The 14,305-nt window shown below is 47.5% G+C and overlaps 1 protein-coding gene across 2 annotated transcripts in view; it reads left to right on the forward strand.

The window, feature by feature from the left end:
• Positions 1-14,305, forward strand: part of ACADSB (acyl-CoA dehydrogenase short/branched chain) — a 77,706-nt gene that overhangs the window by 51,456 nt on the left and 11,945 nt on the right. For both annotated transcript variants that reach the window (XM_029610591.1, XM_029610592.1), the window contains one exon: positions 8,188-8,280. In XM_029610591.1, the coding sequence (XP_029466451.1) occupies positions 8,188-8,280 (93 nt within the window). The remainder of the gene's footprint in view (positions 1-8,187; positions 8,281-14,305) is intronic.

Below are 14,305 nucleotides of genomic sequence, written 5' to 3' on the forward strand. Positions count from 1 at the left end.
TAGCTAGGAAGAGGCATGCATGAGTACACATTCTCAGAAAGGGGCTCCCTCTGCTGGTGACTCTTGATGTAGCTAGGAAGAGGGGGCATGCATGATTGTACACATTCTCAGAAAGGAGCTCCCTCTGCTGGTGACTCTTGATGTAGCTAGGAAGAGGAGGCATGCATGAGTACACATTCTCAGAAAGGGGCTCCCTCTGCTGGTGACTCTTGATGTAGCTAGGAAGAGGGGGCATGCATGATTGTACACATTCTCAGAAAGGAGCTCCCTCTGCTGGTGACTCTTGATGTAGCTAGGAAGAGGGGGCATGCATGATTGTACACATTCTCAGAAAGGAGCTCCCTCTGCTGGTGACTCTTGATGTAGCTAGGAAGAGGAGGCATGCATGAGTACACATTCTCAGAAAGGAGCTCCCTCTGCTGATGAGGCATGCATGATTACATGTTCTCTGTTGCGAGGTACTGAACTATGGATAGAGTGAGAATAAATTATTTTGAATAAAAGGAGTTCAATGCATGTTACGGAGGACATGTTGCAGTACAATTTTTAGGCATACAGTAGTACAGGGTTTTCCAACTAGCGTGTCATGGCATACTGGTGTGCCTTCAGATCTGATCAGGTGTGCCGCAGAAAAGTCAGCACTGTCTGATGCTCTGATCCAGGCCAGCACCTGAGCTCTGCTCTCAGAAGCCCATGGCCAAGTGACTCAAAGCTGGTGGAGGATTAGAAAGCTGCAGGATCACTGGGTACTTGCCAGGTTCTTGTGGCCTGGTTTGGCCTCTGTTGGAAACAGGATGCTGGGCTTGATGGACCCTTGGTATGACCCAGCATGGCAATTTCTTATGTTCTTATGTCCAAGGAGATGCCTATACGTGGGAGACTGGATAGGCACTTGGTCTGTTTCTGCTATTATGTTGTGTGTTGCTATATTAGAATGAGGAATACTCATGCAGTGTTGCCACATAGGATGGTATTAAAGTTAAAAATGTACTCAAGGTGCCTTTCCCTGTACGTACCCAGATCAGGCCAGACTCTTGAGTTTTGCCTCCCTTCCAGCAGATGGAGATAGAGACGTTTTTAAACAAACTCTGCCTTATATCCTAAGGTGCCACCTACAGTCCGGCAGTATTTCTCTGTCTCCAGCAGATGGTGGAGGTGCAAAACCTACAGTCTATGCTGATTGCTTAGGGTTTAGAAAAAAAAAAAAGTTAGTTAAACTTAGGGAGTTTGTCTCTTTAATTTTATTCTTAGTTTAAAAAAAAAAAGAAGATGGAACACCGGAGGGCCGAGGCACAGTTCTTCAGCCTCCCAGGGGGTTTGAGGTCCCGAGGGGACCATCCCCCCTGGTGTTTGAGGCAGTTGCAGCACAGGGTTGAGGGCCCTATTGCAACCTTCTAGCCGCTCTGGGTGTGATACCGGGGAGCCCGGCTCACCCCAATTGGAGCAGGACCCTTGGACTGCTGAAGGGCAAGTTTTATTTAAAAAAAAATATATATATATTATTTATTTAACATTTTTATATACCGACATTCGTTGGGAATATCACATGGATTTCCAGATAACAAATAATGCAGCGAAACAAGGCTTTACAATAAAATAAATACAAACTAAAGATTAATAAATTAATACAATCTAGTTGGGGGAGAGGTGCTATAAAACTGAAACAGGGGAAAATAGCAAGAGGGGATCAATATGGAACGAAAAGGTAAACATAAAATTTCAGAGTCCAGGATGAATGAGAAGAGAAAAACTAGGGGGGGTTAGGTGTGGCTTGAAAGTCGGGGGTTTTTCGGCTGAGACTCTCCTTTCCCTTCACTGTCGTGGCTGGGTTTTTCGCCGCCATTTTATGTTGCTCTGACTAGATTTCCCTGCCTGCCTGATGCTGCAGAGCTCGGCATTCCGCGCATGCGGCTCAGCGCCCTCACGCCTGTCAAGGGATGGACTCTGTTCTTCGTGCCTCCCCAGGGGGAAGGGACCCTCCGCTGGCCAGAAAAATGTTCGGCAAGATACACACAAAGCTCCTACGGGGGCTGGGGCATCGCGGTCTCTTTCTGTTGATCCATTCCTGCTCAGTGCGGGAACGGACGCCAGTTTCAGCTCTTTCAGAGCTGCCACACGAGCCGCGATATGGGGGAAGGGATTTTTTGGCAGACCCGGTAATTCCCGGTCCGCCCCTGGGGCCAAGTCTGCTCAATGAAGGAGTGCCGGTCCATTCCTCGGTCCAAGTTGTAGGGGGCAGACTGTGTCCCTGTTTTATGAGGAATGGGCCAGGATGACATCGGACCGGTGGGTCCTCATTCCATTTACTTCATAGTACCCAAGAAAGAGGGTGCCTTCCGACCCATTCTAGATTTGAAAAGAGTCACTAGATGCCTTCGGGTATCCCATTTTCGCATGGAGACTCTATGGTCCATGATTGCCTCGGTGCGACAAGGAGAGTTTCTAGCTTCACCGGATCTAACAGAAGCATATCGGCACATCAGCATCCGGACCGTCCATCAGAAGTTCCTACGGTTCTCGATTCTGGGTCGTCACTTTCAATTTCGGGCCCTGCCTTTCGGGCTTGCCACCGCGCCCAGGATCTTTCCCAAGGTAATGGTGTGGTAGCAGCGCAGCTCCCGAGGGAGGGGCACTTGGTGCATCCATATCTGGATGACTGGCTGATTCGAGCAACGTCGAACTGCTCGGCCATTCGGCGATCCGCAGAGTGCTTCAGCTGCTCAGATCGCTCAGTTGGGTAGTCAACTTGGCCAAGAGTCGACTGGTGCCCACTCAGTCCTTGGAATTCCTGGGAGCCCTATTCGACATGCAACAGGGGAGAGTTTTCCTTACTGTGGAACGAATTTGCAAGCTGCAGGGGCAGGTTCAAGACTTATTGGCCAAGCATCCGTCCAGAGTCCGAGATTACTTATGGGTCCTAGGATCGATGACTTCCACTATGGAGTTGGTGCCCTGGGCCTTTGCTCATATGCATCCTTTACAGTCAACCTTACTTTCACAACAGATACTGCTCGGTCCAGTCTCGATTGGTGGCTCCTCTCGGACAATTTGACCCGCAGAGTTCCCTTGGTAGTGCCCGAGTGGACAGTGGTTACCACAGATGCCAGCCTCTCCGGCTGGGGTGCGGTTTGTCTGGGAAGTTCAGTGCAGGGACAATGGTCCCCGGAAGAATCTCAGTGGTCGATCAATCGTTTGGAGACCAGGGCAGTGCGGTTAGTGCTGCAAGCTTTTCTTCCTCTCCTCCAGGGAAGGTCGATCAGAATACTGTCAGACAATGCAACCACTGTGGCTCATATCAATTGCCAAGGAGGAACCAAGAGCCAACCAGTGGTGGTGGAAGCTCAACAGCTGATCAGCTGGGTGGAGCATCTGGTCAGCATCGCAGCGTCTCACATAGCTGGAGTCGACAATTTTCAGGCAGATTTTTTCAGTTGACACCGTCTCGATCCCGGAGAATGGGAGTTGGCAGATGAGGCCTTTCAGCTCATCTGCGACACTTGGGGCATACCCAGCATGGATCTGTGGTGACATTTTGAAATGCCAAGGCCCCGCGCTTCTTCGGTCACCACAGGGAGACAGGAGCAGAAGGGGTAAATGCCCTGGCCAACCAACGTCCTTCTGTATGTCTTTCCACCTTGGCCTCTAATCGGCAGGGTGCTCGGTGAATAGAACTTCACCCAGCGGAAATCATTATCGTAGCTCCAGAGTGGCTGAGGAGTCCATGGTTTGCGGATCTGGTCAACCTAGCGGTGGCGGGGCCCCTGCGATTTCCGGTGATCCCAGACCTTCTGCATCAAGGGCCCGTCTGTTTGGAAGGAGCCGATCGCTTTTGTCTAGTGAGCTTTTGAGAGGTGGCGCCTAAGGAGAAAAGGTTATTCGGACGCGGTTGTCGCTACGCTTCTTAGATCGCATAAGACATCCACTAACCTCACGTATGTTCGGGAGTGGAGTGGAGTGGAGAGTGTTCGAATCTTGGTGTGTAGCACATGAGGGCATCAGTGTTGGATATTTTTTCTTATCTACAAGCTGGACTATCCAAGGGCTTGTCGTGTAGTTCTCTGAGAGTGCAGTTGGCAGCGCTTGGTTGCTTGCGTGGTTCGATACAGGGCATAGCGTTGGCAGCACAACCGGATGTGGCGCGTTTCCTTCGGGGAGCGAAGCACTAACGTCCTCCGGTCAAACACCCTTGTCCTTCCTGGAGCCTGAACTTAGTTCTCTCAGCCCTGTGTACGGCGCCCTTTGAGCCTTTGAAAAGGGCGATCCTGAAGGATCTTACATTAAAGGTGATTTTTCTTGTTGCTATCACATCGGCTCGTAGAGTGTCGGAACTTCAAGCCCTATCCTGTAGAGAGCTGTTCTTGCGAATTTCTGATTCTGGAGTTTCCTTGAGGATGGTTCCTTCCTTTCTTCCGAATGTGGTTTCCTCTCCATTTGAATCAATCGGTGGAGCTCCCGTCTTTTCCTGGATCGGTCGGATCCATTGTCAAAAGACTTACCAGAAGCTGGATGTTCGCAGGGCTTTGCTGCATTATCTGGAGGTTACAAACTCCTTTTGTGTGTCTGACCACCTTTTTGTGCTGTGGAGTGGTCCAAGGAAGGGTAATATGGCATCTAAGGCTTCGATATTTCGTTGGCTAAAAGAGGCTATAAGTTCAGCATATTTACTATGTAATTGACCTCTGCCGATTGGTCTTCATGCCCATTCCACTCGTTCGCAGGCAGCGTCTTGGGTGGAATGCCAACAAGTCTCAACTCAGGAGAATTGCAGGGCAGCTGCTTGGAAATATTTGCATACTTTTGTGAGGCATTACAGACTGGATGTCCAGGCACCGGGTTCAGGTGGATTTGGAGAAGGTGTGCTTCGAGCGGGCCTCTCCAGATCCCATCCCACGTAAGACAGCTCTGGTACATCCCAGGAGTCTGGACTGATCTGGATACATACAGGGAAAGGGAAATTATTTATTTATTTTTTATTTAGCATTTGTTTATATCCCGAGGTATAGCAGACATTGCCTTCACTCCGGTTTACATTATAACAAACCAGTTACATTTAAATCCATAACAGTATAACAGTAAAAAATTGAATCAGAACAATAACTTAGTAATGGTCAATAAATACATTAAATATTAGGAATATGACTGTATAAAAAATCTTGTAGGGGGACGGTTGATACCGTAACAAAAGCGAGAGAGGTTTCTGTGAGTCAGGGCGGTCGTCGTAGGAGGGGGATTGCTCACGTAGAATGGAACGTACAGAGGATGAAATCAAAGATTTATGTTCTGCTGTCATTGGGTGAGCAACCATTGCAGGACTGTGAGAGTAGCCAGGCTTTAAGTTCTTTTTTAAAAGATTTAACGTTTACTTGCGAATTGAGGTGATGAGGTAATGAGTTCCATAATTTTGGGCCGACGATGGAGATGGCTCTATTTCTTGTGGAGGATAATTTGGCTTGTGGTAGTGAAGGAACATCCAGCTGAATTTTATATGTTGACCTTGTTGTACGTGATGAATTATGTAAATGTATAATATTGTCCAGGGCAGTGTAATCTACTTTATGAATTGTCTTGTGTAGGATTGTGAGAATTTTGTACTCTATTCTTTTTTCAACTGATAACCATTGTAAGTTGTAGAGTACTGGGGATATGTGGTCGGATTTTCTTTTGCCAGTCAGAATTCTGGCAGATCTTACCTGATAATTTTCGTTCCTGTAGTACCACGGATCAGTCCAGAGTCCTGCCCGTTGTAGACATGCAGGTAATGGAGAGTCCGCCCGTTGTTTATTTTTGGGTCTGCAGATCGTTTTTTCTTGACAGTCTTCAACAGGTTCTGTTCCCATTTGGGTTTAGTGAACCAATTCTGTTAAAACATTATTTGTATAGAGTTAGTTTGGTTGAGGACCATTCTGCTTTGATACTGAGTAATACTGCCGGGACTGTAGGTGGCACCTTAGGATATAAGGCAGAGTTTTTTAAAAAATGTCTGTCTCCATCTGCTGGAAGGGAGGAAAACGCAGGAGTCTGGACTGATCCGTGGTAATACAGGAACGAAAATTATCAGGTAAGAACTAATTTTCCTTTCTATCATTCAGTATTTATTTATACAAACAATGCCTTTACACAGTGTCCTTCCATATGGCAGTATAGAATGAGGAATACTCATGCAGCATCCCTCTATAAGACAGTATTAGAAAGAGAAGGTGTCCCACTGTAGGGTAATATTCAAGGGAGGAATACTCGCAGGGTGTCCCTCTATATAGGGAGGTGCTTGAGGGAGGAATACTCGCAGGGTGTTCCCTCTCTATAGGGAGATGCTTGAGGGAGGAATACTCGCAGGGTGTCCCTTTATATAGGGAGGTGCTTGAGGGAGGAATACTCGCAGGGTGTCCCTTTATATAGGGAGGTGCTTGAGGGAGGAATACTCGCAGGGTGTCCCTTTATATAGGGAGGTGCTTGAGGGAGGAATACTCGCAGGGTGTCCCTCTATATAGGGAGATGCTTGAGGAAGGAATACTCGCAGGGTGTCCCTTTATATAGGGAGGTGCTTGAGGCAGGAATACTCGCAGGGTGTCCCTTTATATAGGGAGGTGCTTGAGGGAGGAATACTCGCAGGGTGTCCCTCTATATAGGGAGGTGCTTGAGGGAGGAATACTCGCAGGGTGTCCCTTTATATAGGGAGGTGCTTGAGGGAGGAATACTCGCAGGGTGTCCCTCTATATAGGGAGATGCTTGAGGGAGGAATACTCGCAGGGTGTTCCCTCTATAGAGGGAGGTGCTTGAGGGAGGAATACTCGCAGGGTGTCCCTTTATATAGGGAGGTGCTTGAGGGAGGAATACTCGCAGGGTGTTCCCTCTATATAGGGAGGTGCTTGAGGGAGGAATACTCGCAGGGTGTCACTCTATATAGGGAGGTGCTTGAGGGAGGAATACTCGCAGGGTGTCCCTCTATATAGGGAGGTGCTTGAGGGAGGAATACTCGCAGGGTGTCCCTCTATATAGGGAGGTGCTTGAGGGAGGAATACTCGCAGGGTGTCCCTCTATATAGGGAGGTGCTTGATGGAGGAATACTCGCAGGGTGTCCCTTTATATAGGGAGGTGCTTGAGGGAGGAATACTCGCAGGGTGTCCCTCTATATAGGGAGGTGCTTGAGGGAGGAGTACTCGCAGGGTGTCCCTTTATATAGGGAGGTGCTTGAGGCAGGAATACTCGCAGGGTGTCCCTTTATATAGGGAGGTGCTTGAGGCAGGAATACTCGCAGGGTGTTCCCTCTCTATAGGGAGGTGCTTGAGGGAGGAATACTCGCAGGGTGTCCCTCTATATAGGGAGATGCTTGAGGGAGGAATACTCGCAGGGTGTCCCTTTATATAGGGAGGTGCTTGAGGCAGGAATACTCGCAGGGTGTCCCTTTATATAGGGAGGTGCTTGAGGGAGGAATACTCGCAGGGTGTTCCCTCTATAAAGGGAGGTGCTTGAGGGAGGAATACTCGCAGGGTGTCCCTTTATATAGGGAGGTGCTTGAGGGAGGAATACTCGCAGGGTGTCCCTTTATATAGGGAGGTGCTTGAGGGAGGAATACTCGCAGGGTGTCCCTTTATATAGGGAGGTGCTTGAGGGAGGAATACTCGCAGGGTGTCCCTTTATATAGGGAGGTGCTTGAGGGAGGAATACTCGCAGGGTGTCACTCTATATAGGGAGGTGCTTGAGGGAGGAATACTCGCAGGGTGTCACTCTATATAGGGAGGTGCTTGAGGGAGGAAGACTCGCAGGGTGTCCCTCTATATAGGGAGGTGCTTGAGGGAGGAAGACTCGCAGGGTGTCCCTCTATATAGGGAGGTGCTTGAGGGAGGAAGACTCGCAGGGTGTCCCTCTATATAGGGAGGTGCTTGAGGGAGGAAGACTCGCAGGGTGTCACTTTATATAGGGAGGTGCTTGAGGGAGGAATACTCGCAGGGTGTCCCTTTATATAGGGAGGTGCTTGAGGGAGGAATACTCGCAGGGTGTCCCTCTATATAGGGAGGTGCTTGAGGGAGGAATACTCGCAGGGTGTCCCTTTATATAGGGAGGTGCTTGAGGGAGGAATACTCGCAGGGTATCCCTTTATATAGGGAGGTTTTTGAGGGAGGAATACTCTCACCTTGTTATATTTAATTGTCATGGTATTGTTGGTCTTTTATGTTTTCCATTTTGAAGGTCCCAGAGAAGAACATCCTAGGAGAGCCAGGGAAGGGTTATAAGTATGCTATTGAAATGCTTAATGAAGGACGAATAGGTATTGCAGCACAGGTGAGTATTATCCCTGACCCCCAGAGCTGCTCTCACATCCTAACAGAGAGGGGGAGGAAGGGTAAGTGGTAGTTGCAGCTTCATCCCCTGACCCTCCCCATAGCTGCTCTCACTCTGTACCCTGTGCAGCTCTGTCCCCTGACACTCCCCAATCCCTCAGGGCTGCTCTCACAGTTACGTGCAGAAGGGAGGGGAGGTGTAATAGCGCCATCCCTTGCTGCACTCAGCAGTACCCTATAATGGGGTCCCAGCTCCATTCCCTGACAACCCCCAGCCCGCCTTAGATCTACTCACGCACCCTTTTGTAGAGATATGTGGTGGTGGGGGGTGGGGGGGAGTTGCTGAACGTTTTGGAGACAGATGTTCTCTGAGGACAAGCAGGATCTTAGTCCTCACACATGGGTGAAATCATCAGATGGAGCCCCGATGTGGAAAACTTATGCCATAGTTTCTAGAACTTTGCCTAGGCACACTGAACATGCCCTATACCCGGCATCCACATGGGGTCCCTCTCCAGTCTCTCTCTTTCCGTGGAGCTGTAAGCCTTGTGGTGTGAGTGAGCTCATTTTGGCTATTTTTGGCTTTGTGGAAGACTTTTTTATTTTTCTCACAGTTTTCGCGGTTTTCTCACTGTTCCGTCACCGGATCTTTCTTTGTGCCCTCCCATAGTGCCTCCTAGTTGGGGTTTTCAGTGATTCAGTAAGTTTCCTTTCGCGGTCGATTTCCCCGTGGCAGTGGTGCATCGGTACCCGCTGGCCATTGATGCTCCACCATCATCACCTTCAGTTTTTGCTCCTTTGTTTCGGCCGTCATGGCCACGTCCAGTTTTCAGAGATGCCTCTGGTGCCCGAGGACCATGTCCATCACAGATCCACATGAGATATGTCCTCTGCCTGGAGGCATCGCATGACATCCAGGGTTGCTGCTTATGTGCCCAGATGACCCTGAAGGGACGTTAGCTTTGACTCGAGAAGATGGAGCAGCTCTTCGGGTCGAAGAAGTCCGAGCCATCGGCACCAATGGACATCAGCGGATCTGTCGATGCCGCTGGCAGACAGGGGTGCCAGAGACAGGCCTTTGTCTATCTCCTCCAGGTTAAGGATGGCGAGTTCCTTGTTATCGGGCTTAGCACCTGGGAAAGACAGGGCTGAGCATTGAGAGAAGCTGAAGAAGCATTGGCACTGGTCCCCGTCGATGCATGGTGCCAGGCATGCGAATGCACTGTGCGATGCCTCCAAAGTGACCCTGCGGTTAGGAGTGCCAATCCTCCATCGGTACCAGGGGTCTGTAACTGTTTCCACTGGTTCTAATGCCAGTCATCGATCCTCCTAGAGGGTCCGAAGAGGATCTGGCCACCCTCCTCCTTCACAGTCAGTGTTGGCATTAGCAATGTTCATGGAGGAGTTAGAGTTCCGAGTCCAGCTAGAGGTGGACCGGGAACTTGCAGGGCTTTGGTCCTGTGGCACCGGACCCGGTGCCGCCAGTTCTCGTACCACTTCTGGAGAAGATCAGTGTGCGCTTTGGTGCCCAGCGAGGCACCCAGGCCTCTCCCTACCGATACGGTGGTCGTTGCTGGTTCCTCCGAGAAGGAAGCTCCACTGAGACCGGCAGAGAGACATAAGAACATAACATAAGAACACAAGTTATGCCATACTGGGTCAGACCCAAAGGTCCATCGAGCCCAGTATCCTGTTTCTAACAGTGGCCAATCCAAGTCACAAGAACCTGGCAAGTACCCAAACATTAGATAGATAACAAGCTACTATTGCTATTTATTTATTTATTTAGTTAGTTAGTTAGTGATTTTTTTATATACCGCGGCACGTTAAAAACATCACCTCGGTTTACAATGAACAATAAATCAGCAACAGGCTTTACAATTAAATGAAATTAAGAGGAAACAATATAAATACCACATAAAACAAAACTATTAAACCAATGATAATCATATTCTACAGTTGAGGCATGCCTAATAAGGAAGGGAGATCAGAAACAGGTAAAATAAAACTTAGCAACGAGCGATTCATTAATATAGAGTGTGTATGTGGATCCGAAAAACAGACTTTACAAGGGTGGGTACTATTACAATATTATAATATTGCTACTATTGCTTATTAATTTATCCTCTAGGAACTTATCCAAACCTTTTTTAAACCCAGTCCAGTTCTACTGGTGCTTTCACCTCTGGATGAAGGCCAAGCACCTAGGTACCCATCCCCTCTGGCTTACAGTGAGAGTGAGATACCCTATCACTCTTGGGGGATGATGTCTCATAGTCCTCCGAAGGCTCCAAGGGGGTCTCCCTTTTGTAAGGGTGATGTTCCGTTTCAGTTATTGATGGAGTAGGATGCCAGGCACAAAATGCTTGAGATCCTCCAGTTCATGGAGCCTTCTAAGGAGATCGTGATAATCCCGGTACATGAGATCCTTAAGGAGTTGCTGCTGAGGATATGGGTAAACCCCCTCAAAGTGCCTCCCATTAATAAGAAGGCAGACAGGGTCTACCTCGTCCAGAAGGCTGCCAGATTCTGTAAGCGTTAGCTGCCCCACCAGTCGGTGGTGGTCAAATTCACCCTCATGAGGGCCAAGCTTGCTTGGACTCATTCCTTGGCGCTCCTGGGGAAGGACCATAGAGCGATGGAAGCTCTTGGGAGGAAGGTGTTTCAAGGCGCCATGCTTATTGCCCACATCGTTGCCTACCAGCTCTACATGAGCCAGTACTTGAAGGACATCTGGAAGCAAGTGTAGGAGTTGGCCGCCTCAACAGCAGGACACCCTCATGTTGCTGATGCATAATGGCTTGGAGTGTGGAAAACAAGAAGTCAGTGCAACCTATAATGTTTTTGAGATGATATCGAGAGTCTCTGTAGCAGGAATCTGTGTCCACAGAATGGCATGGCTGTAGGCCTCTGATATTCGACCAGAGGTACAGGAATGAATCACTGACATGCTATGTACTGGGGAGAATCTCTTTGGTGAGAGATGCTGTGGCCCAGCTTCAGGAACACCATGAAACCCTCCAGCAATTCTCCACCAGTACTCCAAATCTCTTCTCCTCTTCTAGGAGGCAAGCAAGACTGGGGCCATGGAAGTCTTTCTTTTGCCAAAGGAAGTACTATCCTCCGCCCCTTGCTCCCATCAACACCATCAGGGCTCCCGCGGCCGTCTTAGGCAGCAGAGAGTCACCAAGCCCCAGCCGGCTCCTCAGTCTATTCAGAGGACGGGGTTTTGACTGGTCATAGGAAGCCTACACTAGTTACCCGTACCCAGGATGATGAACCCTCCAGTCGGGGTACAGCTGCGGTTCTTTGTGAACCAGTATAACCTCGGACCAGTGGATTCTGTTCATCATTAGTCAAGTGTACCAATTAAACCTATTGAGCTTCCAACCAAATTGACCTCCATGCCCGTTTTGGGGGCCAGTAGCATATCAGGAGGTACTACTAGCGGAGCTCTCCTCCCTCTTAATGGCCAGAGTGATCGAGTCCGTACGACCAGGGCAAAGAGGGTGGCGATTCTACTCCAGGTACTTCCTGATTCCAAAGAGAACAGGAGGACTCTGTCCCATCCTAGACCTAAGGGCTTTGAACAACTTTCACAGAAAAAAAGTTCAAGATGGTTTCCCTGGGCACCTTGATCCCTCTTTAAAAAAAAAAAAAAAAAAAAAAAAAGGACTGGCTATGCTTCCTTGACCTAAAGGATGCATATACTCATATCGAGCTCTTCCCCAGTCACAGGAAGTATCTTTGTGGTGGGAAAACAGCACTTCCCATACCAGGTGTTGCCATTCGGGTTCACATCAGTCCCATGGGTCTTCACAGAATGCTTGGCCATGGTGGTGGCGCACCTCTGCAGGCTGGGAGTGCATGCTTTCCTGTATCTGGACGATTGGCTGATAAAGAGCACGTCTCAGGCAGGGGCTACAAGGTCCATTAGCTTGACCATCCGGGTGTTTGGATTCACTATGGTTTGTTCTCAATTTCCAAAGTCCCATCTCAGCCCATCACGTCAGCTGGACTTCATAAGAGCCCTGCTAGACACTGCTCAGGCCAAGCCTTCCTTCCTCGCCAGAGGGCCATCACCTTGACGACCATCGTGGCAGAAATCCAACAGAGCCAGCAGGTGTCAGCCTGACAAATGTTGAGGCTGTTGGGCTATATGAGAATCGGATAAAAGAAAGCCCTTTATTAAAACGCCCGACTCTGGCCGAGTTTCGCTCTTTTTGCACAGAGCTGCCTCAGGGGCAACTAGAAATGGACATATAAATAATTAATATAGTTGAATGAGCCGTTTGTATGTTTTTCAGCATACTACATTCATTTTATATCATTTGTTTATTACAGTTCATATATATTGAAAGTTTAATTGCTTTAGAGTGAAACCATCTGCGTTGTAGGTAGATTTTTCTAGTCACATTAACAATTATCCATCCATTGTCATTTTGGTTCTTTAATCATTCATCTTTTATTCCAACATTTTCTTTCAAACAATCCACTTTTGATTTTTTTCATTTTTCATTTTTTTACTTTTCCTTTTTACATTCATGTCATTTTCATTTTTTCACTTTTAATTTTTTTGATTTTTGTATATATTCATTTGTTTTGTTTGTTTTTTCATATTTAGGATAATTAATACGATATTGACTTTTCCAAGTCCTGCTTGAATGAAGTAAGCATGAAATATATAATGATTATATTATTCAAAAACCATTATTGACTCCATGTTGTTTATAGTTTCATACATTGTATATGACACAGGATCACCACCTCTCAATTCCTTGCATTTTTACATTGTCACACATTTTTTACTCCTTGATACACTGCATTTTATTTATTTATTTTTTCATATATACATGTGGTCTTTTAAGTTATTGTATCCATAAGTCCAAACACATATATATGTATTAATTTTTCTGATTTTATGTTATTTATAATACAATGATTTTATAACATAATTCAAATTAATACATTTTTATATTCAGTTTTTTATTCATTTATGTTAAATATTGTTTTATTTCATATATATGTATATTAATTATTTATATGTCCATTTCTAGTTGCCCCTGAGGCAGCTCTGTGCAAAAAGAGCGAAACTCGGCCAGAGTCGGGCGTTTTAATAAAGGGCTTTCTTTTATCCGATTCTCATTGTCGTCACTGCTACACAGCTTACTGGATCGGTTACCGATTTGTTTGTTGGGCTATATGGGCACAACCATCCATGTCACTCTCTTAGCATACTTACACATGTGCAGAGCCCAATGGATCCCAAGGTCACAGTGGCACCAGGCCAGTCAGAGCCTCCAGGATTGCATCTGAGTCACCCCATCTCCAGGACTCCTGTCCTGGTGGCGGGTACTTTCAAATCTGGAATGGGGGATCTCATTTCAAAATCCCCCTACCCAAATTGTCCTAACCACAGATGCTTCCACCCTGGGGTGGGGAGCTCATGTAGATGGTCTCATGTAGATGGTCCGCCCAAGAATGCTCTTGTCAACTCAACTTCCTGGAACTTCTTGCGATAAAGTATGCGCTATGGGCTTTCAGAGATCTGTTGTCAACAAGCAAGGAGGCATGGGATCGTAACTCCTGTGTCAGGAAGTAGTCCAGATCTGGTTGTGGGCCATGTACCTGACCGGGAAGGAGAACATGGTAGTGGACAGGCTGAGTCCTTCAGACCTCATGAGTGGTCCCTGGACCCAGGGGATAGCGAATCTGATATTCCGCCTCTGGGGGAGCCAGATTATAGATCTGTTCATGTCCCCCTTCCAGGGCCGCCATCAGGAATTTTGAGGCCCCATACAGCCAAAATGTCTGGGCCACAAGCATTCAGTGGATAAAGTATATGCAACAATGTTTATACCTATGTGTAAACTCCACCATAGGTGTAAAAAAATAAAAACAAGTCAACAAACTCAAATCACTTAGATAAATGCACAGTATCTGAGAAATCCAGTGGGTTCTATCCAATAAAGCAGTTCAGTGTGAGTACTGAATTGTGTCCATCTCGACTCATAGTGGAAATAACA

The sequence above is a fragment of the Rhinatrema bivittatum genome, chromosome 7 (genome assembly GCF_901001135.1).
Source record: "Rhinatrema bivittatum chromosome 7, aRhiBiv1.1, whole genome shotgun sequence".
Classification (NCBI taxonomy): Eukaryota; Metazoa; Chordata; class Amphibia; order Gymnophiona; family Rhinatrematidae; genus Rhinatrema; species Rhinatrema bivittatum.